This window comes from Neodiprion fabricii, chromosome 5 (assembly GCF_021155785.1).
Source record: "Neodiprion fabricii isolate iyNeoFabr1 chromosome 5, iyNeoFabr1.1, whole genome shotgun sequence".
NCBI lineage: Eukaryota > Metazoa > Arthropoda > Insecta > Hymenoptera > Diprionidae > Neodiprion > Neodiprion fabricii.
This window is the reverse complement of record NC_060243.1, coordinates 1035578-1061447: the sequence shown is the minus strand read 5'-3', so window position 1 is coordinate 1061447 and position 25870 is coordinate 1035578. Positions and strand designations below refer to the sequence as shown.

The 25870-nt window shown below is 38.6% G+C and overlaps 1 protein-coding gene and 2 long non-coding RNA genes across 4 annotated transcripts in view; 2 read left to right on the top strand and 1 right to left on the bottom strand.

Moving 5' to 3' along the window:
• LOC124182226 overlaps positions 1-20726 on the top strand; it is a 28253-nt gene extending 7527 nt beyond the window's left edge. Inside the window, exon 3 of the long non-coding RNA XR_006870715.1 lies at positions 20668-20726. This is a non-coding gene — a long non-coding RNA (uncharacterized LOC124182226). The remainder of the gene's footprint in view (positions 1-20667) is intronic.
• LOC124182225 overlaps positions 1-25870 on the bottom strand; it is an 89927-nt gene that overhangs the window by 59100 nt on the left and 4957 nt on the right. The gene's annotated exons all lie outside the window — the stretch shown is intronic.
• LOC124182223 (ras-related protein Rab-37-like) overlaps positions 1-25870 on the top strand; it is a 54844-nt gene that overhangs the window by 25287 nt on the left and 3687 nt on the right. Inside the window, exons 1-3 of one of the 2 annotated variants that reach the window (XM_046569177.1) lie at positions 20786-21057; positions 24150-24260; positions 25540-25648. In XM_046569177.1, the coding sequence (XP_046425133.1) occupies positions 20869-21057; positions 24150-24260; positions 25540-25648 (409 nt within the window). In that variant the 5' untranslated portion in view covers positions 20786-20868. Of the gene's footprint in view, positions 1-20785; positions 21058-24149; positions 24261-25539; positions 25649-25870 lie in introns of those variants that run through there. The other variant, XM_046569176.1, reaches the window with a different exon arrangement.

Sequence of the window (25870 nt, the reverse complement as noted above, 5' to 3'; positions counted from 1 at the left end):
GGACGACCACGCCAACCGGGTAACCGGAAATAGGTGACGAGAAATGCCGGCTCTCTGCGAGAGGAGCAGAATTATGTATTCTAGCTTGCCTCGGACCACCCGCACCATGCGCGGATCGTCTTTAAAATATGATGAAATTTGATTTTTGTACACGAAACAATGCCTGAAATTAGAAATAAGGAGGATTGAACGACTCTGGTTTTTCAACCTCGTTAGGTGAATAAAAAAAAGAAGGAGAAATTGTTTTGTTGTATTTTTTATTTTTTATATTCAATGCAATTTCACTTATTACACAACAGAGTTGAATATAACGCACGGACGGATGTGTATCGTATACAGTTGCGAATTATTATACAGGTATAGGGGCTAGAGGATCGAGGCGGCGATTGTGCAATAACGTCGAGGCGTGTGCTGGCAAAGTATCGAGTATCGCAAACCATTCCATTGCATCTCGGTTTTACGTAACTTGATATCAAGCACCGTTTCGCTATCCGCATACCGCGTATCTATCGGCTGTATATGTATAATTTATACCCACCTAGCTATATACCAACGTTATTTGTATTTCCGCGAAACGGATATTACGGAAGATTGATTTTTACCGAGGTACAATGTTTCTGCTTCGAGGAAACACGTACGTATATGTACAACGTACATTGGAGTGGTCCTTGATAGGATTGTTTTTAAATTTTTATACTCCCAGGGGGTTAAACGCTTTCAAGTTGATAGAAAAAAAGCTCTCTGTATCAACTCTAAGACAGTTCACTTTTGTGATCGAAGCGTATTATGGAAATAACGTGGGGTAAAGACTTTTTTTGCTCTTTGAAATTTTTCAAGTCGTTGACGAATATACCCAATATAATGGAAAATGGATATTTTTGTAGAGAATTGTGACAAGGTCGCAACATCGACCGAGACTAGGAAATCGAAATTTTCAATTTTCAAGTTTTGTTTTAGTGTTACATCCGTCAATACTAGTAGAATAATAATTTTCGACTTTCGTATATTATATAACGAGGTTTTGGAATAATGCAATTACATGAATATATCTTAAATTTTGTAAACTACAAGAAATATGCAACATATTTCACAACACGATTGTTCATTTCGTATCTATACTTCACAGAATGTTATAATTTTACATAAATTAAACTTTGAACGTTAATTAACATGTAAACGCTTCATTCCCGAATTTATTTATTATATTTTTTTTTATAGAGCGTTCAATTCTCTACAAAAATATGTATTTTTCAGTATCGTCGCTATATTCGTCAACGACTTACATAAAATTTCAAAGAGCAGAAAACGTTTTGCCCACGTTATTTTGACAAGATACTTGGATCAAAAGGCGGACTATCTTACCGTTGATGTAGAGAACTCAAATTTTCAAGGATCATTTTTCGAAAGCGTTTAACCCCCTGAAAGCATAAAAATTCAAAAACAACCCTATTAAGGACGTCCCTAATATCCATAATATATGTATTTATATATACATGATAAATTGCAGTTTTTTGGTTCCCAACGAAATAACTTGCTTATATACTACCCTACACATTAATAACATAACGTCATTGACTTGTCGTCGCGGATTCGACCTATTTACGGTTATGCGAATATTCAATGCATTGCATATGTATGATATTGTACGTACCATATATACGCCATGTATACGTATACGAGGTAACGAAACACGGTCCCGAGTCGAGTAAATCGCAGAGTGCACAATGTTTAATGTAAATGGGTTAATTGTGTGTGTACATGTGTAAATGTATGCGTGTATGTGTTCAGAGTATATCGTATATAAACTGGTGAGTTTTGACGCGGTTGCGGAAATTGGATTTCATTGAAAGGCTTCGACATTGATGCTGCGAGGGTGAAGTAGGTAGGTAGGTAGGTACGTTAAACCTTGCGAAGCTGCCGGGCAAATTTTTGCCAATCTATATTGACGAGGAGGCGGCTTAACAGACGTGTTATTTCATCTCGATTGAAATATACGAAGACCGTACGGTTCGGCGTAAAAATTTTCAACTACTCAGGCGAGGAATAACGAAATTCAAAGTTTCTTACGATATCTTGTTAAAATAAAATCGCTTCTGATCGATTATTGGTATGAAAAGAAAATATTCCAATAAATTTGGAACAACGGAATTTTAATGATTTTCCAATAAAGAATTACACGGCTTATTAATTATAAACGAACGAAATTAAATCCCTTTCCATCAAAATTGACAGTACGATTTTACTAAAAGTTTTAACAGCAAAACTCGCATTACTTACTCGAATTTGCGGTTTGTAATCTATTTTTTACGTTGAAAAGAAATTCTTTCATTATGAAAACCGTGCTGCACACTCTATTGACTTGGTCTTCTTGCTATTTGGTCGTTAAATAAATTTTTTCACTGGACTGTACCACCCAATACATCCTTAAACATTGGTTATAGATTACGGATTATGGATGATTGATTACACGTGTAGGTAATCGAATCGTTGTTAAAGCCTGAACCGAGGTAAAAACGATCTATAACCGCTGGATTTTCGAAGTAGGGAAAAACCACACGCACGAACGTTTGAAGGAAACTCGCAAATACATTATAAACTCATGTATACAATAAATAATACAAGGCCGGTTCTGGATACAGATTCCTATTACCGACACACTTATCGACACTTACTCAGAGTCAAACCATTCTCCGCAATCACGTCACTCGGTAAGTGTCGGTAAGTGTGCCAGTAGTAGGAATCTGTATCCAGAACCGACCCTGCATTACTATTTATACGTATGTTTTAATGCTAACAAAATAATAATCTTTCTACTCAAACAGCGCTAATTTTTTCAAATTACCTTTATGTTTAAGTATATATATATGTATATAAATCACATTCATCGTCAATACACACGAATTAGGTTTGCCAATTTTTTAGCAAGCCTTCGTATACAGTAGACGGTAAATTTGCAATTTTATATATATTTATATTTATACATATATATATATATACATATATGCCTGAACGCGATAGGGCGAACACGTGCGAATGAGGGAGCCGTTTATCCGGGTGATTTTGGCTCGTGGAACCCGTTTCAAAGAAGCTGGGTAAACGAGAATCGTCGGCGAATTTATCCGCCGCCACTGTGCAAAGCCCGAGTAAAATACCCACCCTTATGCACGTGTAATATAAATACATACGTATATACATACATATACTACATGCGTACGTGTTTGCGAATTCCGGGCCATCGAGTTCGCGGGCTAAATTACCAAAGCCACCGCCGAATCCCGTGAAAAGTCTAACTGTATACATTTTACGTATCTACCTACAGACCTATTTATGCGTCTATCTGAGGTGTGCATGTATCACGTACCTCTAGGTCTATGTACACATATGAAAATCCCGTGGGACGACCGAATCTTTGCACGCCTCTTCAACTATCACTCGAAGTATATTTTTATAGGGATATTTGCACGCTGCATCAATTAAACGTCCCGTTATTTAATCATTCGCGCATATTTTCTCATCGGTATATATTTATTGCAATAGCAATAATGTTCAAAAAAATCTGTAACGGCGAGGTTTTAGCGGGCATTAGTGCTACTGTTTGAAAAAAAATACACATCATCGTACCAGGCAATCTAGACGAATTGCGAAATCAGACTTTATTTTTTATTTCTAGAGTGTGCAATTCGTCTAGATTACCTGTTACGATGGTGTGAATTTTTTTTTCATATAGTAGTACTAATGCCCAGTAGAACCTCGCAGTTAAAGATTTTTCTAAACATTATTACCATCACAATAAAATATATACTGAGAAAAAAAGTTTTTCCCATGTTATTTCCATAAGAAACTCCGATGACAAAGCGAACGATCTTAGAGTTGAGGTAAGAATCAGAACAAATTAGGCCATTGTTGTTGAATTATTTGAAGTTGATTCGGGCAGGGTGGGGCGAAAAAAACCCCGTCAACACCCCAAATAAGGACAATCCTAACATACACACATGTATACTGCAGGGCGAAAAAGACAGCTTTAACGGGGGTGTAATAAAGACACAAGCGAGTAAAATAAGCCTCCGATATACCCGTAAAAAGGCGAAAACGAGGGAGGCTCGGAATCAGGGTCGAGGGTTGAAGAGGCGTTGATTCATTCCATCGCCCTCTATCCCTTACGATGTACGCGCTATGGCGCAAGACATTTCGCGTACGTACGTGCATGAAAGCTCGGCGTGTTGCCGGTGTAAAAATAATCCCCTATAAATAGCACGGGGGTCAAGGGGTGACGTTGCGGGAGTTTCCTCGTCCAACAATAGCGATACATGCATCGTAAAAATATGTGGGTAATTTACGATATTTCGTCGCCGCCCACCTGAATTTAAGCCCAAGGGGCGCGCTAACGAATTCAATTAACCCCGCTAATTACGAGCCAAGCTCGCGAAAACGAGAGAAAGGGGTGCAAAGTTTATCCGCGTCGACCAATTTTCATTCGGTTTTCAAATTCCCGCGGCATCCTTCGCGGGGAAAAGTTTACGTATACATCTACAAATATCAAGATCCACGAATCACGAAAGCAAAAAAGGGCTTGACGGCCCTATTCTATACGTAATTTTGAAAAAAAAAAAACACTATGATGCACTTTCATTTGACGCAGAAACGAAGATATAGGACGGATTCTACAAAATAGTAATGGTATAAAATTCGTAGAATTCAAAGTCGAAATCAACCAGGACATCCCCTTGAGTAGAAATTAAATATTTTATAGAATTCGATGAAAATTTTGCATTGATATAATTTGAAAAATATATTATACGATTGTTTTTTCTTTAAATCGACCGAATGAATTAACTTGAGGAGAAAACTTCGTTCCGATCGCCAGACGAACGAAAAAATCTGATCTTCCGCATTTTGAGAAATAATCAGACAAAAGTTCATGTTTAATTTGAACATAATTTTATCTCGGATTGTACGTAGGGATTTTGTCAAAAAATATATATTTACATATATTGTTATTGTTATATTACGTAACTTCTTTCTCAGCGAGTGTACGCGGTAATTATTCATAAAAATTGCCGGGGGATCGAATTTCGTACAACGGGAATCGGGAAATTCGCGGAAATATTAATCCTGACTAATAATGATAAGCCAGACCGATTGGCCGCCTCGCTTATATGCTTATCCCGTTACGCAATCCTTGGAGAGGGTCCGTAAGCACTACGAAAAATTTCGTTTTCATTAATATATTTATCGAGAAATTGTAATAAATTACAATAACGTTTACATCAACCTAAATAACGGCGCATAATTATCACTGAAAATGTTGAAGAGAGAAGTGTAAGGTATACAAAAAAAAAGAATTTTTTTTTCAAACTAGCATCAAAATTTTGACAAAGAATCTCAAATAGAATATCTCAGCCAAATATGAGCTTTTAATATTGATATTTGGAGGTGCCTGTTACATCTCTCTCTAATTGTTTAAAGGTTTATTACTGTTTTTTTTTTTTTTTTTTTTTGTTTTCTATTTTCAACTTTGTATGTACGTTTCGACTTTCCTCTTTTACGCGCGAGCTGTTTTCGGTATATATTTACGAAGAAACAATTCTCACGTACAAATATGTAGGCAAGCAAAAAGAGCGACAAACAGCGTGCACGCAGCACACATAGGAGGGATGAGTAAAGGATAGAAGCTTGAAAATTGAAATGGTTAATCCCAGCGTGGCTTTGCAAAACCGATTAGCGTAGCGCGTGGCTCTCGTGCGAATTTGCGACGGACGAAATTCCATTAAAAATTAATTACACGCGCGGTATATAGAACGTATATTTATAGATTTGCGTAGCTATGTATATTTTATACGTACACATGGACGCGTATGTAATAAATAAGCGCAAATTCGAGCTTGCGTATTTAAACCCGCGGATATATGTACATTATACGCTGCACGACTCCTGCAAACTTGCATACACTTGCAACTTTCGGTTAGTACGCAATATTTTTTACAACTCTACGGTAAGCCTCAAAGTTTCCCTGCTGTTTTATCTACAATATAATCAAATTCGTCCTGACGTTTTAATCCGCAAGCGTTGTACAACGCTTGCAAAGCTTTACCAATTAACCCTTTCGGTCACATGGCTAAGTATTCTTGCCACCTATTTTATATCCATTTTTCGTATATTTAGAGAACTTTGAAAACATATTTTTTTTGGTGATTTTTTTGCTATTTCTGGCAGTATACGAATAGGTTTTACAGTGAATAGTCGAGAGTAATTGTTGCGACATAATGTAAATTATTATTGTTGAAAATAAATTGATTGAAAAAAATCGTGATAATTGAAGGGATAATTGATTTATTTATTTCCCAAATCAGCGACTCCAGAAAACCATGGAATATTATCTTGTTATAAAATTTTACCCGTCAGAATAACGTGCGATTCGAAAGATTAACAAGGCTCCGAAGTACGTATGATTTAATATTTCCAACGTACACACTTTTTTTTATCAAGATATTATTTTCACAGCTGCATAAAAACGATTGAATCCAACGATACATTTTTTCAATCGTTGTACGTACGATACAGAATTCGAGTCCGATAAACCATATAACTGTTATTCTTCAATTTTAGAAGATGACTATTCTATGACAAAGACAGTTATCCGTTAGGGATTGATTAATCCGGTCGTTGATCGATAACAACGAGACAACCATAACAACATTCTGATCAACCTGGTTCTTCTAATTAGTAATGAGTGAGAGCCGAATATCGAAATATCGAACGACACACCGTCTCTCGGCCGGCTCGATCGATCATCGATTAATCTTAATTGGTAAAGTTCACTCCTTATCCCAGTTACCGCAATAGGTAGGTAGGTAGGTGGATACATATGCTATCATACAATACATATCGCACGTAGGTCTATACATACGTGTACATACATCGTGCATCTGCAATGCCGAATGACACAAATATCCAGTCCCCGGAATCAATTGATTATATATCATGATCACTCGTCATCATAATTATCACAATCGATACAATTTACCGAACGAGGCTGAAGCTAGCAGCCAGAATTAGCAGCCAAACGTTCTAATGCTCGATTGAATAAGTTGACCAAGTCGGAAAATCACAGTTTTGCGAAACACTTTGAAACCCCAAGTACCTACTTGTATGAAATATGTATGAGGACAATACTAAACTGAATTTTTCTAATTTCAAAAGAGTTTAAAAGTTTGGCTACTAACTCTGGCCGCTGGTTTCGGCTTCATTTTTCCATACACCGATGAAATTTGTTTGCAACTAAGTTTCAACCATCAATGCTGAATATAAATGAATAAGAAAATTCCTTTCACCTGTATATTTATAACACTTTCATTCGAAAATTCGAACAAGGGATTAATGATGTATCCGGAGAGAGAAAAAATTGATGAAAAAGTTTCAGATTAAACAAGTAAAATGATAAATTGAAGAACATCCTCCCCCCCCCCCCCCCCCTGCCCCGCGGTGTTTTACAATTTATATTACACACACGCTAACACATCTAATGCGAGGTAATGCGGAATAAATATGAGCACAGCTGTCGCGAGAGGTAGGGTAGGTGAGTGAAGAGACGTATAAATATATACATCGTTGTACACACACACGCATATATTTCGTAGCGATATTTTAGATAGTACAAAAAGGCGTTGACGTGACTCGAAACCGAGAGAAAAAAGTCACCGAATCAACTGAAATGTAAATATTTATTTGCCTCGACTCAAGATCCATCGGTTTAACAAAATGTTCAGTCGAATCAAGCAAATATCATTTGATTGAGATAATCCTTTCCATCCGTGTACGTATATAGCATAATACGAAGCCAATGCGTAAACGCATACCTTCGGGCCTATGTTGGTTATACGGTACACACGTACGAAGTAAACGATGTAGAGCGCGTAGGAACTCGACACCTGTACAGATATTTCGCGATATTGTGTAATAATAAAAACTGTACGTAAGCTGGCATAGGTGCGTACGTACACTTGGGGAGAATGAATCTGAGACGGTTAATTTTTTACACTGGACAGTTACGTTGGCAACATTAGACTTTACATTGGAATTGACGTGTCGATCCAACAAGTCATTATCTTCGCGGTATTCTAAGGTTAGATTCGACGGTAATGGGTTGTGTTATATTTGTCGAGATTGAGTTCGTTTCGCGCTCGGCCGACTGTGGCGCTGCAGGTTTCTCTGTGTTGCCAACGTAACTGTCTAGTGGAAAAAATTAACCGTCTCAGATTCATTGTTCCCACGTGTACCTTACAGGCGAAGCAGAATTAACGCGCACGAGTGTGACTGTGTGTATAGGCGCGTTATAATTACATACGAATCACGTGCGGATAATAATTACCCGACGACCTTAATAGATTCCTCTTGCGGCTCCGATCATTATCATCATCATCGTCCTCTTCGTTTCTGTAAGAGCAAGTTTCACGATCAGAATCACGTAGAGAGAGAGAAAGAGAGAGAGAGAGAGAGAGTCTCAGCGTGATGATGTTTACGATTATGGGCCTCCGGCTGGTGCTCCCGGACCGATTCACATCCGATCTCTGGACCGCGGCCTTATAGGCATACGAATCTCTGTAAGGTAGGTTTTACCTTTTCGAGCCCCTCGCTGGATCGACTATTCGACCCACGTTCTCTGCGTCTGTTTTTTACCTATACGGCTAACCATGGTTATTGATGAAATTATCGAGCCTCTGACACTCGGCGCGTATTCGTGTCAATTTAGAGATTATTTACCGTGCGGTAGATACGCTATATGCATATACATATTTAGTATCATGTTCTATGTGTGCACATATATATATACATATATGTATTAATCAAATAACATACGGGATGATCATTTTCTCAATGTCACAATACAGTTTCACGAACTTGTTCTGTAGCGGAGAATTCATAAAGTTTGCAAGTGACATTTTTTGAAGTTTTAAAAATTTTTTAAATCTCTTATTTTTCTTCCTATTTTTGTTGCTCGTTCTTTCTTCTTCTTTTTAGTACCTATAAACACTATCTTCCACGTGTCTATAAATATTAAATTTTTCCGGGCATCGAGAAATCGGTGGTAGGCCTGCGTAATAATGATAACAATTCGATTGATTTCTTCAAACTTGTATAAATAACGTAGGTACTGTTTCGTTCTCTTTGTTGTTTCCCTCGCCACATGAAATTTTAAAAACCGTTCGGCCGTTTAGTCGTTTATGCCGCGAACATAAAATGCACCGATCGTCTGACGAATACAAATTTACTTGACCTTTATCGATTGATTCTTTGATTCTACAAACGCAAACGTGACGGAAATAATTTTATGTTGTTTCATTATAAGCGAAAATACTGTCTCGTTACTTCTACAAAGTATTGATAAATAATTTCTTTAAATCAATCCGTATATACGTAGCTGTATTAATTTCGAGTAAAATTTTCGCACACAATCTCACACGGTTTGCATTTATAAGTATGATGCGTATTTTATTTTTTTCTTATTTTTGCACCAACACCGTATAATATATTTGTAATCAATGTGATAATCCATCGATAAAAATTGTCATCTGAATATTCACGAAAACAGGGCGATTAGGTTGAGAAGAAAACGATCAAAAAATCTATCCAATTATCGAAACACCTCACTTCATTCCGGTTCAAACACGTGTATTAACGATGATGTACGGATTGTATGATAAACGATGCGACGATGATTCTTCCGCATTATTATAATTCAAGCGGTAAATATCGGTAGACGTTTACTTTCTAAAAATTGTCCGTTATACCCTGTGATCGATGATGCGTTAATTGATGCCAATAACGTGTTGTACGCGTTACCGAAGACGCGGCACGTGGCAGACGTCAAGTTTTACACCGACGTGACGTATGCGTGGAAGTTGGGTGAAATTTGTACTTTGCAAAGTGGCTCGCGTTTACCCCAGCTGCGTGACGTAGGCAGCGTAACTCGACTACCCTACGCTAAGCCCTCGTCATGTTTAATTAATATAATTCGAAACTAGAGAGAGAGAGAGAGAGAGAGAGAGAGAGAGTGAGTGAGAGTCGCAATAATTGAGTTACAAGTTTGCATACGGTAATTAAATTCAACGCATGCCGTGATCTTCCGCGATTTCGTCTCTGCACGCTGTCCTATAAAATGTATGTTATTATTTAGGAGTCGGATAAATTGTGCGTATTAAAGATTACGAAATATGTAGAATGTAAATATCATATTGGCTTATGGAAAAACACATATGGAGTAAAAAATAACAGCTGTCGTCGAATAGGTGATATTTTTTACTCCATATGTTTTTTTCATAAGTCTGTATTATACGTAAGTATTTTTTAATTTTTAATACATATTTATCCGCGCTCTAATTATTAAACACTACGTACAATGTATAAGTTTCAAAGTGTATATTAAACGGTTATACGTTTTTACAGCTCTATGTTCGAAGTGTAGGATATAAGAAAAGTAAGAGAACGGAGAAAAAAAAGGACGTAGTTTTTTGGTCGGATAACATCGGTAATTCGTGTACTTATAATATGTATGGGGCGTTCTACGTCGACTCAGCAAACGGTTGACCCTGACATTCTTTACTTTCATTCAACTCAAAAATACCCAAATTGATTTTTACGAAACAAGAAAAAAAACATTTGGTCACCGAAATGAGATATTTCCGTTTTTTCTGTATTCATAATCGTTAAAGATCTATCATATTACATATCGCATCTCCGATTTATTTATTCATATTTTTTTATTGCTTCTCTGGTTCTAAAATATACTCGCGATTTATTTCAAAATTTTTATAATAAATTTTCAACAGGTATAAAGATAGAAAAAAATGAGGTCCCACCCTAAATCTTGCCTGAAAATATTTGATTTCGGTAACCAAATATTTTTTTTCAATATCTTTGAAAGCTTTTCCGAGGTCGTAACGTAACGTAGGAAAAATCCTTGGTGCAGAGATTAAAAAATGTCATGGTCGAGCGCCTACTGAATTGGCATGGAATGCCCCATATGTACATATGCACAATACATTTACCTGTGTGCTATCGTTTACAAATATCCGCAGTGCAGGCAGCGCGAAACGATTGGATTGTGCCAATTTTGGCGCACCTATTTCCCTCAATTCAACAGCCGACATTTGTACACAATATATGTATAGGTATGTAAATTGTAACGAATTATCTGCATCAGAATCTCGACGCTAATTTGGAAGATCCTTATTACGCCCCTCGCAATTCCGGTGGTTATTTTTCAACGTTTATCCCACCCTTCAAACGGAAACCAAATATGAAGAAGATAAAAAAAAAATGTAATCAGGATCTTTTTTATCGAATTAACGTCGCTATGTATTTTCTGAAATATATTATAACTCAAACTTGTGAATCTCCATTATTTTCATTATTTTTATTGTAATTATTATGAATATTGTACAGAAGCCGTATAAATTTGTCGAATATCGAACACCTGTGACTAACAATTAACATCCTTGCAGCAGTTTTTAATCCCGACGGTGAAATTATACGAAAATTAAAAAAAGAGATTCGTAGATATTGTTATTACAATTTAACCACACGGACGAATTGATACGGTGCAATTTAATATCGCGAGGATTTCGTCGAAGGTTTGATGACGAATATAACGTTGATCGTCACGCCCTGCAGCGAATAATCTCGTTTGAAGGATTATTTTTGTACCCTGTTATAACGGATAATACGCAGCTGAGACCCCTTCGGGGATTTTTCTCATATTCCATTATTTTCCACCGTTTCAAAATGTCACGTTTCGTTATTCGGAGTGAGGCCCCCCCGCCCCTCGCTTCAACATCCCCAATGATGAGTGTAAGGTACCTAAAACGGTAACAAATCTTACTCAGATTATAAAGCGTAACACGGTATGCAGGCATATCAGGTATAATAAATCGGATTAGACAGATTTCATAAGTCAAACCCTAATTATGTATATGTATAATATTATGTACAGAGTGCACATTCACTATACGTACAGTATATTGATAAATCGTCGCTGTTGTTGCGCATACGTATATACGATATCGGAGAATAATTTATTGACGAAATTTGAAGGTATGAAAACTTCGCTAGAAAATCTTTACCATCGTCGTTCACAAACAAATCTGAACCGTGAATTCGTTGACTAACGAGTCAACGTGTTTCTTGAATTGATTGAATTAACCGCAGAATATTTATAATGTACATGTACAACACAAGAACAATAAATACTGTTCAACGATCGATAACTTTGAGATTTTGAAAATAACTTCAGTCTTGAAAAAAGACGTCGTGAGTTCAGATTCATCGTTAACCAGTTCACCTTGAAATGAAAATATTGACTCAAAATCCCTTGATGTGATTTGAAAAAAAAAAAAAAAAAAAAAACACTTTTTGGACGATTTTGACAAGTTTTGGACATGTTTGAGAAATTGGGTTTCTTTTTCTTCAAAACTTACGTTTTTCTCGCAATTTCAGAATAACTTTAAAAAATAAATAGCGGCAATCGATTTTTCACAAAATTTCACCCCTGCATCATATACTTGACAATTGTTCAATATCCAGTGATACATCGAGAAAATCGTAAAAAAAAAACAACAACAAAAATCTGAATTATACACGCCAGTGTCGGAAGAAAAAAACAAATGGCTTGAATATCGCTTCAAATTCAATACTCGTCAGACGGTGGAGGTGGTCTAGCGGCTAGAGTGCGAGGTTTGTAAGGCTTGGGTTCGCGAGGCTTACGAGAAGTGCGCGGGTTCGAGTCCCTTGCCTCTTTCAAAGTCGGTCGGTCGGTCGGAGCTTCTCTCCGTCTCGGTGTTTTTAACACTCTAACTACCAGTCCACGTCGCCCCGTGAGAATATCGGGTAAAAAAAAGGGCTAGTATAAAAAAAAAAGAAAAGGTCCGACGAAAATAAATATCACCACGAAGAAAAAAAGGGGCTCACCCAGAGTAAATGCCCGGATAATTCGCCCCCTCCACGCATAATTACAGAAAAAAAAAATAAAATGAAAAAAAAATCACCACCACACGTGATGCTCCACACGATGATGAATAGCCATTGCGGAGGATAGCGTTTCACGGGCCAAAGATCGTTCTGATCCAAAGCCCTGCTAACCGATGAACAACGCATGTCATAGTTACTCTGAGTGTGAAAAAATTCCTTTTTTTCATTTTTTTTTTTTTTAATTATATCCTTTTACCATCTTATATCGACTTTTCACGCTTTTTTTTTGTTCTGCTGTTATTTATACATTATAACTTACATCGAGAGGAATATTCTGTCGTAAAGTATGAACGAATCATTATAGTTCTCATTTAAGTACACAATTAAGAGAAATAAATATTTGAAAAAACGCGTAATATAACGTAAAATGCAACAGGCGAAAGATTACAATTTGAAAGATGAGGATAAAATCTTGCTAAAATTTCTTAACATTATTATACCGGTCACAGATTTTTTCAAGCATTATAATATATGATTACTAGCCAGGATATGAGAGAAAAAAAATCGACCTCTGTAAGAAAAACTTGATTTAAATTGAAATTGTCGCAAGTGCAGCCAATGCGATAACGATGGGAATTAATATACAACAAGAACCGAACAAATCAAGGATAGTCAAGAAAAAGAAGAAAGAAAACGAGAATTAGTCGAAAAATAACTTGGGCTAGATAACCGCATATACATATACATATACATATAATATAAGTATCGTAACCTGCAGCATACGCCGCGGTATAAGGTTCATGTACATTCACTGTGTTATTATTAATTATACATACATTATACGTACATATATAATAGCTTCGTGTGTCGGCGATAACTGTTATACACACGGAGAGGAATAGACAGAGAATAATAGAGAGATGCTGAGAGATAGATAGACAGAGAGAGAGACAGATGGATCGATTAACGTTTGACAAGGGTGCGCCAAGGACACTTTCATTACGGTCCACAAACGGCCGACCACTTTGCTCTGATTCTGCGGGTTATATATGCATCTATACGTATGTACATTATGTACACACAACACACTTCTACGCACGGATGGATATGTACACAATCCGTGTGCAGACATCGTTACAGTACCACCCATCAGCTTTGCAACTTGCAGCCATGCAGACTAAAGTGAGTGTACCAGTTATCGACCCTGTCCCAATTATTGATAATTTTTGGTTGTACATGTTTGATCCTTAGTTCTAAAATTACAAAAGAGTAAATTTGTAGTGTCTAACCCTCTGGCAGCTGGTTTTCATCATCGAGAAATTCACAATTTGTGCCGTAAGATTATAATTTTGGAAAAGAAAAGGGTCAATAATTGGGTATAAACGTGTCGATAACTGGTACACTCACCTTACATATTGCGACATCGTCCTTTGCCCTCTCCTCTTGTCCTTCCGTCAATGTCCATCTAGTTCTTCGACAAGGCGATATACTACCAAGGCAAAGCGACATCCACTCGAAGAATCAAGTCGCTTCCCTGCCCCGTTAAGCGCATCCCCAATGCAGATGATTTTACATATCCTGAGGTGAATATACATGGACGGAGCACTTTTTTTTAGTTAAATCTACAGCAATTAAGTGGCAAGATTTACAAATCCGATAAGAGAGAGAGAGAGAGAGAGAGAGAGAGTTAGAAAACCAATAGTAAGAGTTACAACATGCTGAAGTACCACATACATTTACCACAATTGATGTAGATTTGTCTCGAAAAAAGTGCATTACAAATATTCACCATGACAGATCGATGTAAAATCTACATTAGGTACATTTTTTTCCCTTTAACGAGCTGTGTTTCAACCATCATGAGATGAAACCGAGAACCATTTGCCGCGAGAACAGATCGACGACAATGGATCCATCTTTTCTTCCTTCCTTCTGGAGAGTCAAATAAGTTGATGCAGAATCACCTGACAATGTTACGCGTGTTACAAGTGTCCGCATCCCATCGATAAAATGTTAATTTAATAAAAAGTTAATGTATCTATCTCATCTTTAATAATATGTTTGAATCGATGTTTCTTGAGGACTCGATGCGGACGAAATTGAAGCCTCTCAACTATTCCCATCGTACGATTGATCATCTCTACATTGTGGAGTATGAAAAGTTTAACTATTGCCATTAATCAATCGCATTTTTTCGATGGAGGTGAAAAAATCGTTCACAATCATCTCATGCGGGATGTTAACAAGGCGATGAAGCTCGGAATGAATTCTTACGAATCTCACGGCTCGCTGCAGTGGAAGCTTCTTGCAAATTGAACATTCGGTGGTTTAAGATTACTTCGGTATTGCTTAATGTGGTATCGTTTAAGAACTAACTCGCCCGTCTAGCCCAAACACCATGGCACGGGAATTCATATTATAACGGAAAGTATTTATTAACGAATAGTAGACTCTTTCGTTGTTTTATACATCACGCGTCTCATTATAAACTGACGCAGTTTGGCGTCGGCCATAGAAAGTTCGTCATTTGGAGAGGACGTCTCATACGCACGCTTATGTCTAACTTGTCCATCGGACCTTAGTCTAACTGTTTTAAATTTATGAATGGCATTATGTAATTTCACTTTTCACATTTCCCACCGCCATCCAAGCGTTTTGACTGATTTTAAAAGTTTAGTCAACCAATCGGAATGCTTGGATGGCGGTGGGAAATGTGAAAAATGAAACTGCACAATCGACCCCCATGTTACAACATTCACGTGACGTGTATTTCTGGAAATCCTCGTATATACATTACATTCAAGTCACCAAAATTCTACGCACAAAGCGATGTCAATTGTCACACATTGACGTAATATTGACACACGTGCAGCCCTGTTTACCGCAAAGCCACGGAAACTGTTTGATCAATTAGCGAAATGCATAACGGACGTTTGTAACCTGCGTAGGTATGTATATCAGAGCCGGTGATGACAGGATCGACAGGAACGTTCGGTGCAGAGCAACCGTTATATTGTTGCGATTGAAAATTTGATAACGTATTTTGCGGTCGTCGGGAAAATAATATATACATGCACACATACATATATATATATATTGTATATATGTACAGGGGTACTCGTTACATATTTAGGTGTTCGGAAATCACCGTTAATCGACAAGTGAAACTTTAACTACCAATCAAAAGTACATGTGTACATTGTATATTGTATATACGTCGATTCCCTGGAGCAACGGCTGCACATGGCACGAAGTTCCGCAGAGTGGCGAAGTAAATTATTCAACGGTGAAGAAAACAAAAATGAACAAAAATCGACTCTTACGTACAAACCGTATAATCGCAATGCTACTTTTGATTCATTTATTCAACTGTGTGTATACATTGTTGCTTTTGGAAAGTAGATTCGGCATCTGCAAGGTTCCCATATTGAATCAGTTTCTTAGCCTTACATCGATCTAAATTCTAAGAAAAAAAAAAACTCGTAAACTTGAAATACATGTCTTGATAGAAATCGTCATTAGCTTGTATAGGCATCGTACCCAATGCGATGTCTCGTTATTTGAAGTACGAAAAAAAAAAACCTAAAGTATTTGAATTTTGCAACCGAGAATTGTTTCACGTTTTTACGGGTAATAAAAAAAACGTTTTTGCATCTGCATTTGCAATTTTACGTTTTGTAAATCATTGCGACAGTCTGTATGATATAATATTATAACAATGACGCGAGCCGAACTCTTTCGGGTCAAATACGCGAAGATTGAGATATGAATTGAGGTTATGTTTCTTTCCTTTTAATTAGTGTTTTGCACCAATTCATTTCATCGATGCACCCGTAATCGAGGAACAAACCCTTCGGCGATGCGTATACATACATATAATGAGAGATGCGTGAATCGTAAAAGTAAACGAAATAGAGGATGCCTCGGAGAAGTTTTAATTTCGCGGACGCGAACGACGTCGTCGCGCGTTGCGAGCCGCGGCCGCAATTGTTGCGTAGTTTCAATTTCAAGCAACCTAACGCCGCGTAGAGTTGAACGTCCTCCTCTCACCTGCGCAGGTTTTTGTCCCGGTTACATAAAGACATCCGGTTCCTAGTCTAACAGAACTTCTAAATAATCTGACCGACCGAGCCGACCGCGGGTTGGCTGCTCACACAGATGCACGACTTACACGCAAAAATCCGCATCTCATACACTCATCGATTCCCATTTCCATGAACTACGAACGTCCATTCTACGTCGGAGGAATTTTTACAACGTTCCTATTTATTGCATGGCCGATAAACCGTGGTGGCTATAATATTATTAATAATAACGATAATTGAAAATAGGAGATACAAGAATCGTTTTCACAGATACGAGAATGATTCGTGGAGGTTTGTACGTTGGTTCGGAGGGTTTAACGAGAAGCGAGGAACGCAGCAATGAAACGATACAAAGAGGCCCATTCAATGCTCTAGAGTAAGGAATTTATAATGCGACGCGATAAAAACCGGGTAATATGTAGTTAGACGTAGGTATTAGGCGTACGTTGTAGCTGTTATACATATACGATCGAGGTTGAGGTCTCTGCTAGGTTAGAATTGAGAGCGGGAGCAATTGCGATTTGTTGTAGGGAACGTGACGTCACCGAGTATCGCGCCATCGGTTTAACCGAGTGTCACGTGCCGACGCCGCGCGATAGCGAACATGAGCAAAGTGGGTGTAAGCTGGCTGCAGAGCCGAGCAGCGATGTCAGTGTCCTAACACAAAGCCCCGTCATGTCCTCGGGGTTTCAATGTCCCAGAAGGAAAAAAAAAAACAACTTCCTTTTTATATACTGCCCCGAAGCTGTTGCGGGAATCGGGTGGGGGTACAAAATTGGAAGGATCGATATTTGGAATGGCCGGTATTTCGAAATTTCGTTTGAGAATCAAATCGTTCGAAATTCTCTTTTTCGAAAGTGTCATAGATTAGTATTAGAACGACTACTGATCGGTAGCGACTTCAATGATTAAGAATTCGAACAATTCATCTTTCGTTATTTTATTTACGATATATCGATCATTTGCGATATTGATATTTTCAAGTTTTTACCCCCACCACGTGAATGGAACGTTTTACTACCAGCTGCTCCCTTGTATGAATCCGAAGAGGTGTAAAAAAAAAAATATATGGCGCAATTGCGAAACGGTGCGCGGGAGATTCGAATAATTGTATCGATTTCGATGATAGCTGACATTTTAAGAATTTTTTCTACAAATGCTTTGCGATATTAACATTCATCGCCTGTTTCTTCCTTCTCCGCTCAGTCTTAGCGTCAATCAATCAATTAGTCGCAGGTTGGATGTTTTTACGTGTCTATCTATAATCAAAGATGCGTTAGGACGCGCGCAATTCGCGGATAACGCGTTTGGAGACTTAAAACGAAGAAAAATCGACACAAAGAGCTGTAAATGCTGTCCGCAGACAAATTCTATATAATTCTATAAAATACTATACACCAAAAACAGTAGCTACGTCAGAATAATGAGAATCAATATCGTTTCCGCGTTTGAATCATTGATTCGGAAAAATGAAAGCCATAGTAAAATATAAAAACCAATTCAATGCCGTTTGGGGAAATATTCTGAAAATCTATAATCCGATAGAATAATAAATTTTGATTTAATACCCTGACAAACCGATCTGTCCGGTGTATACGAAAATTATACGCGTTATGCAGATGCGCGATACGAATTGCGTATCTTATAAGCTTGTCGTGTATTTCGCGCGCGTTACGTGAGCGATATCGCATACGTATGGCGTATCACGCTTTGCGCGCACAGCGAAAGACGGCCGCGTGTTGCGTCATGCGTCAGCGCGTCTATGTGTATAGGTTATAAACGTAGCGCAGCGCGTACTGCGCAGGATTAACAGCAGAGCTACGGTTGGTTCTAAGCGCGGCCGCGAGTCTCTAATGGCGCTAGCAATCGGGTGGTCGAAACGACGCGATGTTCGAGGAAATTACGGGCTTCGTTTCGGGTTAGGTTAGGTTAGGTTACGCTGCGTTCGTAACGATCGGTTCAAAGACCCGCGAGACGAAATTGGAGAAAATAAAGAATGATGAAATTCAACTTTCAGGTGTAACAATTTTGATACATTATAGTTTTTCAAATTTCACAGGCGTTCGTGAATTTTTGGCGCGCCTCTTAAATCCAGGCAAATAAATAAACGAAATAAACAATGATTCGCCTTGATTTAATATTTTTGGAATGTGGGAATAGAATTAATGGTGCGGGGCGGCTGAAGTGTTATAACGTTGATTCGAAAATCAAATTTCAATCATATTACCCGCAATTGTTTGCATATTGTAGTATTATCACGCTTTAGCGCGTAAAATAATTATATGTGTTACGATGCATGCGGACTGTTATGTATATATACAAATATATATATGCATAGATATGCCTAGTTGTTTATGCATGACAGAACGATGTCCGTAATTGATGTGAAACAGAAACTGCCGAGCACCCGATTGCTTTTGATACCCATAATCCTGTAGGATAAATCCAAACCTCCAAAGTTCGCATGCACGTGTAATATATCAATGTGTATAATATATTTGAGCGAGGCATTGCCATCCGGCTGAACGCGTCTAATTATAGAACGGAAATCGCGGCAAAGCGAATCAACCACGCTGTTTGATTAATGCTTACGTATATGCGTAACACACAGCTGCTTAATTGTTTCTCGATAAAGTCGCAAACACATGTATATTTCTTCGAAAATGAAAAGAAAACAGAAGTGAGAATAAATGAGAAATTACGAAAATTTTGTCGGCAACTAATTAAAGTATTTATACTGCAACGTAACCTGAAATCGTGAATAACAGCTATGCATTGAAAGAATTTATTCCTGCTCTACTCGGAATTCGTAATGAATCGTTTAGTATATGCTTATATATCATGTGTCCATGATAAGCAACAGCAAGCTTATATAAACCGTACGTGCTGAATCGCATGACTGGCTTCTCCATAAACAGCGATTTTTAGAAATTCGTACCCCTAACAATAGTCAAAATATAAGTACCTTCTACAGTAAATTGGCGACGTTAAAATTTATCGCAACCGAGATGATTACGCGCAATTTTTGATTCATTTTCACTTATTAGGTATCTCATTTCTTTGCCGTGTAACGTCGTTCGAATTCTTTAAACGTGACGTTTTCCGGACATATTCCGAGAACAGATGACAAAAAGCACGTTTACTTGGACTTTCAACGGTGAATAATTACCGCCGCATTACAGATAGTCGTAATTTCCGTTTATAGGTTCCACATGTACATGTATCGCTTATACACATTACCGTTCAAGGCTGGGGGCCATTCATTTATCTGAAATCGCTTGTACTGCATAAAAGAAAAGAATGTAGATATAAAATAAGGAGGTTATTTTTTTTACTTTTTCTTTCGGAGGGGCAAATTTTTCGAGTGGTAACTTGTAAAAGAAAAAAAGTAAAAAAAATGAACGACCCTAGTGCGCAACCTATCGGTATAAAAATCGTTCAAGTACGCGGAATAAAATCCTGCGAGAATCGTGACGGAATGATTTTAAATCGAGTAACAGACGAGTCGACGAGTGAATGTCCCCCCTAACCGATCGCGGTTCCGATCCCCGAACGAAAGTGGCACAAAGTTGCGAACAACAATAAATAATCGGTCATGTGACGCGGTTTGTTCCGACAGCGTCGCGACGTCGTCGTCGTCGTTGGTGGAGCGGCGGCGTTTCGCGCAAGCCTCGACAGCGAGAACGTCGGTCCTCGTAGCGTGCAATTCAGGAGTTTACTGACCCCGCAAACGGGGGAACGGTAAGTAATTGGGGGAAAAGACGACAAGGAGTGGTCGAGAAGAAGAAGAGAAATCTGGTGCTCGTTGGATCGGGGACGCATGAAGGCGCAGGAGGAAGAGGTGCGCCATGTGCGCCGGGTCTCGACTTCCAGAACGCTTCGCGGAGGGAGCGAAAGTCCCGCTTTGTCCCCCACCAGCCTCGCCGCCGCCGCCGCCGCCGCCGCCTCTAAGCAGAGCCCGAACTCCGGCAGGGCATCGCTGCAGGAAACCTGCCATTTTCACTGGAAGGTCCTGACGCCCCGTCGCCTTCCTCCTTCCTGCCCCTCCTCAACTCCCGTCGCCCCCTCTTCCAACCCCCGTAGCTTTTGCGTCTTTGCCGCTTTCAGGGTGGCGACGATTTTTCTCGAAGCGATATTCGATTACTTTTTCACCAAATTTTCACCAATATTATTACCAATGGTCAAATTTAAACGCTGCCTCGGTTTGTTATCGATGAGAAATTTTTTGTGTTTCGTTGAACGATTTTTTGTTTTTTTTTCTCTTCGGCAATTTACAAAATTTCACCGCGTACGCTTGTTCGTTGTATTTTATTTTTTAGAACAGTATTTTTCGATTTCTACTTTTAGAGATTTTTTTTTTCTCTTTTGTATAATTGTTTGAATCGTTTCAGACACATTAATCCAATTAGTTGTCCAACATTATCGTGGACATTGATAAATACTAATGCTTAATTAGGTAGTGGTAAGATTGACGCGAAATCTTATAGCCTGTAAAAAGTTTACAGCGAAATGTTTATTACAGCGCATAATGAAGAACAATTCTGAGAAATTGATGGGGGAGGGGAGGGAGAAATTTTTTTTTCTTCGCTAGAACAACGCAATTTCCTGAGCATTTCACGATTGACGAAATTCCCTGATTGGATTCTCAGTTTTTTCGATTTTCCATGCCCGTCGCCACCCTGCCACTCACGTTTCACGGGGACGATGTTGCGGTAAAGTTGCCAAAAAACAGTTTCTTTACTGTTATTTTTTTTCCATGCATTCAGTCTAATTATAACTTCGTCAACTTGTATGGGAATACTTAAATTATCCAAGAGGCCATTTACTTGGAAATTAAATTAATTAGTATGATTGCATAATGTTCAGCGATTTCTATTAATTTTTATAACGCATCGCGCGATTTTCATTGATTTCAAATGTGCTTAGTTATGTCCATTCGTTTTCAATAATTTCCGAACGTTCTGGGCGTTCTTCAGTGATTAATTCTAGATCAGATAGAACTACAAACAAGAAATTGCACAACAAATTACTGGATACCTCGTAGAACGATGAAAAAAAATATATAATTGTATGATAAAATATAAATCAATAGATTGTTAATGAATGCTTATCGCAAGTTTGCGATGATTTCTAATAATTTTATTCTTGTCACGTCACTCCGGACTGATTCTTTGTTTTTTAAAAGAACATTTGATTGTCAGTAATTCAAGTTCCTTATCGATTTGCGACTGATGTTGAATCTATGACTACCTCGAGCGTGAATGGCTCCTTGATATACAAACAAATTAACAAAATTTTTAAATTTGTAAATTTGACAAAGATGCACGCGATAAAAAAGTAACGATCCCGCCGCATAAATTCAAAGATTAAAAACGATTAGGTATACGATTAATGTAGGTAAATGACCAGAAGCGTATCGACCTCTGCGCGACCAAACGATTGGGTACACATATACAAATATAGATAAAATCGGACCATAAACTAAAGAACGATGACAAAAAATTAACATGTACACGAGTGTGAAAGGTTATCTTCTCGTCGAAGCGGCTGTATATCTCCATACATCCGAGTAGATATATTTAGTTTCGAAAATGATAACCGTATCATTTTTCAGAAACAGTTACAATATTCAGGGTTCGTACGATTTTTCGAATCTGGAATTCCCCGAATTTTCCGCAGGTACTCCAACCGAAAAATATGATTTTTCCAGTAACCTTTCGTGAAATACGCCGTTGGTTAATCAAAATTTCTTTACACACTCATACTAATAATACCTTCGATATTACCTAGTAACCAACTTACCGTCCAACCGATTTTGCGTAAGAAAAAAATGAACGAAGGTTTTGGTATTAAGTAGTAGGGTATACATAGAATGTATGAAGCGGTGGCGACGACGTAAAATTTTACGTGCAATGTTTTCCTTTCATAAATAAGAAGGAGCTTATTTCTTCGACAGACTTAAAATTTCAGCATTATATATTCGAAGTTCCCTGAGTTTTCCCAGTTTCCCAGAATTTTACATCTTTATTTATAATTCATAGGTAGGTGCTGACATAACTTCAGGATCGTCAAGTACGCGTGAAATTGGATACGGAGAGAATTCGAGTTACACGGTATTCGGCAGTCAAGATAGAACGATCTCGTCAAAGACCAGACACACGCAGACATTACACGCAGTGTACAATCTTCAGACGGAAGTCGTTCGGTCGGAATTCAACGTGCCGCGCGCGATCAGAGTTAATGAGAATTAGCGATAAGCCTAATCGCTCCGTCGCCTCGAATGCACGGTGATTTACGACGAATCAAGAAGGTCGTCGGTTTCCTCCGAGTAAGCGATGCGGGGCCGTTTCAGAGCTGCCTTACCCCGGGGAACTCGATAGGCGTATCTTCGGCCTGCTCGAGCACGTGGAGAGAGGAGGGGCCATAGAGCGATAATCCAATAACCAATCAATCAGCTCCTCACCTCCCGCCGGACGGAGGAGAGCGGTTTATCACGGCGAAACGGTCCGTCAAAAAAGCCGGCAATAACCGCCGATCTTCACCCTTGTACGCATACGTCTTACAAGAGGTACAACATGGCATACCCTTACGGTTGCGGTGGGACGCTCAGCGTTCCACCTATGAAATTTCCATCTTCTAGCCGTGTCGCAGTTTACTTACATCTTGGATTGAGAAATTATCAAATTTTTAGTTCAGATTCGCGATCAGCGAACCAAAAAACCCCCGAGTAACAAGAATTTCGAACAGAATCGTCGAATTTTCATACAGTTTTTCGATTCTACATCCGCCACATTTAATCCGCCATCTTGGATTTAAAGATTGTCAAATTCAGACTTCAGATTCGCGATCAGCGACCCAAAAAACCGACGAGTGACAAAATTCGGGCCAAAATATTGAGTTGAAAAATGTGTAATACTGAGAAGGATGACTCGAATCATTCGAACGCGGAGGTCGCTACGTTTATAGGTCAAAAAAAAATTTGAAATCTCTGAAAAAACGCGAGTCGCGTCGATTCAACCCCCGTTATTCGTAAGTTGCGAAGCATCGATTTTCTATCGTATAACCCCCATTGATCTATCCTTGATCAGCACGATTATACAGGTGATGTTACTGGGCGACAGCGGCGTTGGAAAAACGTGTCTCCTGCTACGATTTCGCGAGGGACATTTTCTCTGTGGAAACTTCTTGTCGACGGTCGGAATCGATTTCAGGGTGAGCGGAAAAATCCCAACCACTGTGTCTAACATTCGATCTATCCTTAACCGGCTCTATAACGAGTCTACGAAAGTTGAAAACACTGCAAGCAGGTTACGTAGGGAGTAAAGATCCCCATTCCGCATACGCGCTTCACTCTGAACATCATCTAAAAGTTTTTAAACAACCTTATACTCGCGTAATCCGAAGGAGCGAGTAGATTCGCGACGTTAAAAAGGAGGATTACACGAACCGCGAGCTTTTTATAACACAGAAGGGTCGACGTCGCGTTGAGTTCACAGTCCGTCTACCTTGGCTAGGTCTTGCGATGCCCGAAGCACCGTGAAAGAAGTTTCAGCGTATCATGCACGCTCCGATGGATCGCCGGCGTCTCTAAAAAGGTGAACTGTGTCGCGACGACGTGTACAAATTGCAGGCACACACGTGTAACTTGCCTGGTTCGGTGTATGCTTAAACACCTTAAGTCACGCCAGGATGACTAGCGCTGTGTGCACGGTGTGACATTACACTGGTGCATTATAGGTATGTAGGTAAGACGACTACGGAGCCGAACAACATCCGAATGCCATGCGGATGACGCGACTCGAGACACCGAACTTACGAACGTAATCTCCTGAACTTACCTACACTGTTAAAAATTATTGCGAATCTACTACACGTTTACACTTGCAAATTAAATTCGGTGCAGCGACGTTAATTGCGATAGTAACGCAATTCTGTAAAATTTATGCGACGAAAATGATGTTGAATTTTACTTAAATTTGTAGGAAAAACGAAAGAAGGAGTCGTTCAAATTTACTAAATTTTTTTTATTTTTAAATTGGATAAACGGTAAATGTATGGTGAATTCCCTGTTTCTTCCAATACAGTGTAAAATTTTTAACAGTCTACACGCAGGTTTTGGAGTCTGTTACGTGCCTTATTATATCGAAAGAATGCATCGCTCGCTTGCTCGCTCTACATTTTTCTATATATTGATCATCCCGCGGTTATATATGACGTAGGTACATACCTATATCGTTATATTATTGTACCTACGTATGTGGCGAGAAGTCGAGACAAGAATACATGACTGATACTCGCGTTGCATTAATTGAAATGCAAAAATAATTTTTCTATTCAACGCAATTGACTGCGAACTGTGTATATAACGAGCATACAAATCGCAACAATAAATCATTTATTACTGATTTACGCTGAATAGATAATAGACAAATTACGATATAGCGATGATTTAAAAAACGAGTTATTATCGATTTTCTTTTTATTCTTGTAGAACAAAGTTGTCACGGTGGACGGAATGCGAGTGAAACTTCAGATATGGGACACCGCTGGACAGGAAAGATTTCGGAGTGTAACACACGCCTATTACAGAGACGCGCACGGTACGATAATCACGCATTTGCAGTACGATAATATTGCGGTATAAATTTCTACAACAGGCACACGACAACAACGTTAGTAAATTTAATGCGAAACTCGCACCGCCGTGGAATTATTCTACAATCGGGGATTGTGCAATTCTCTTCGGGATGCACTTCGCACATAGCATTATGTATTTAATCCTGCAATCGCTCGGCGCGGAGAAAATGTTATTCCAATGAGAT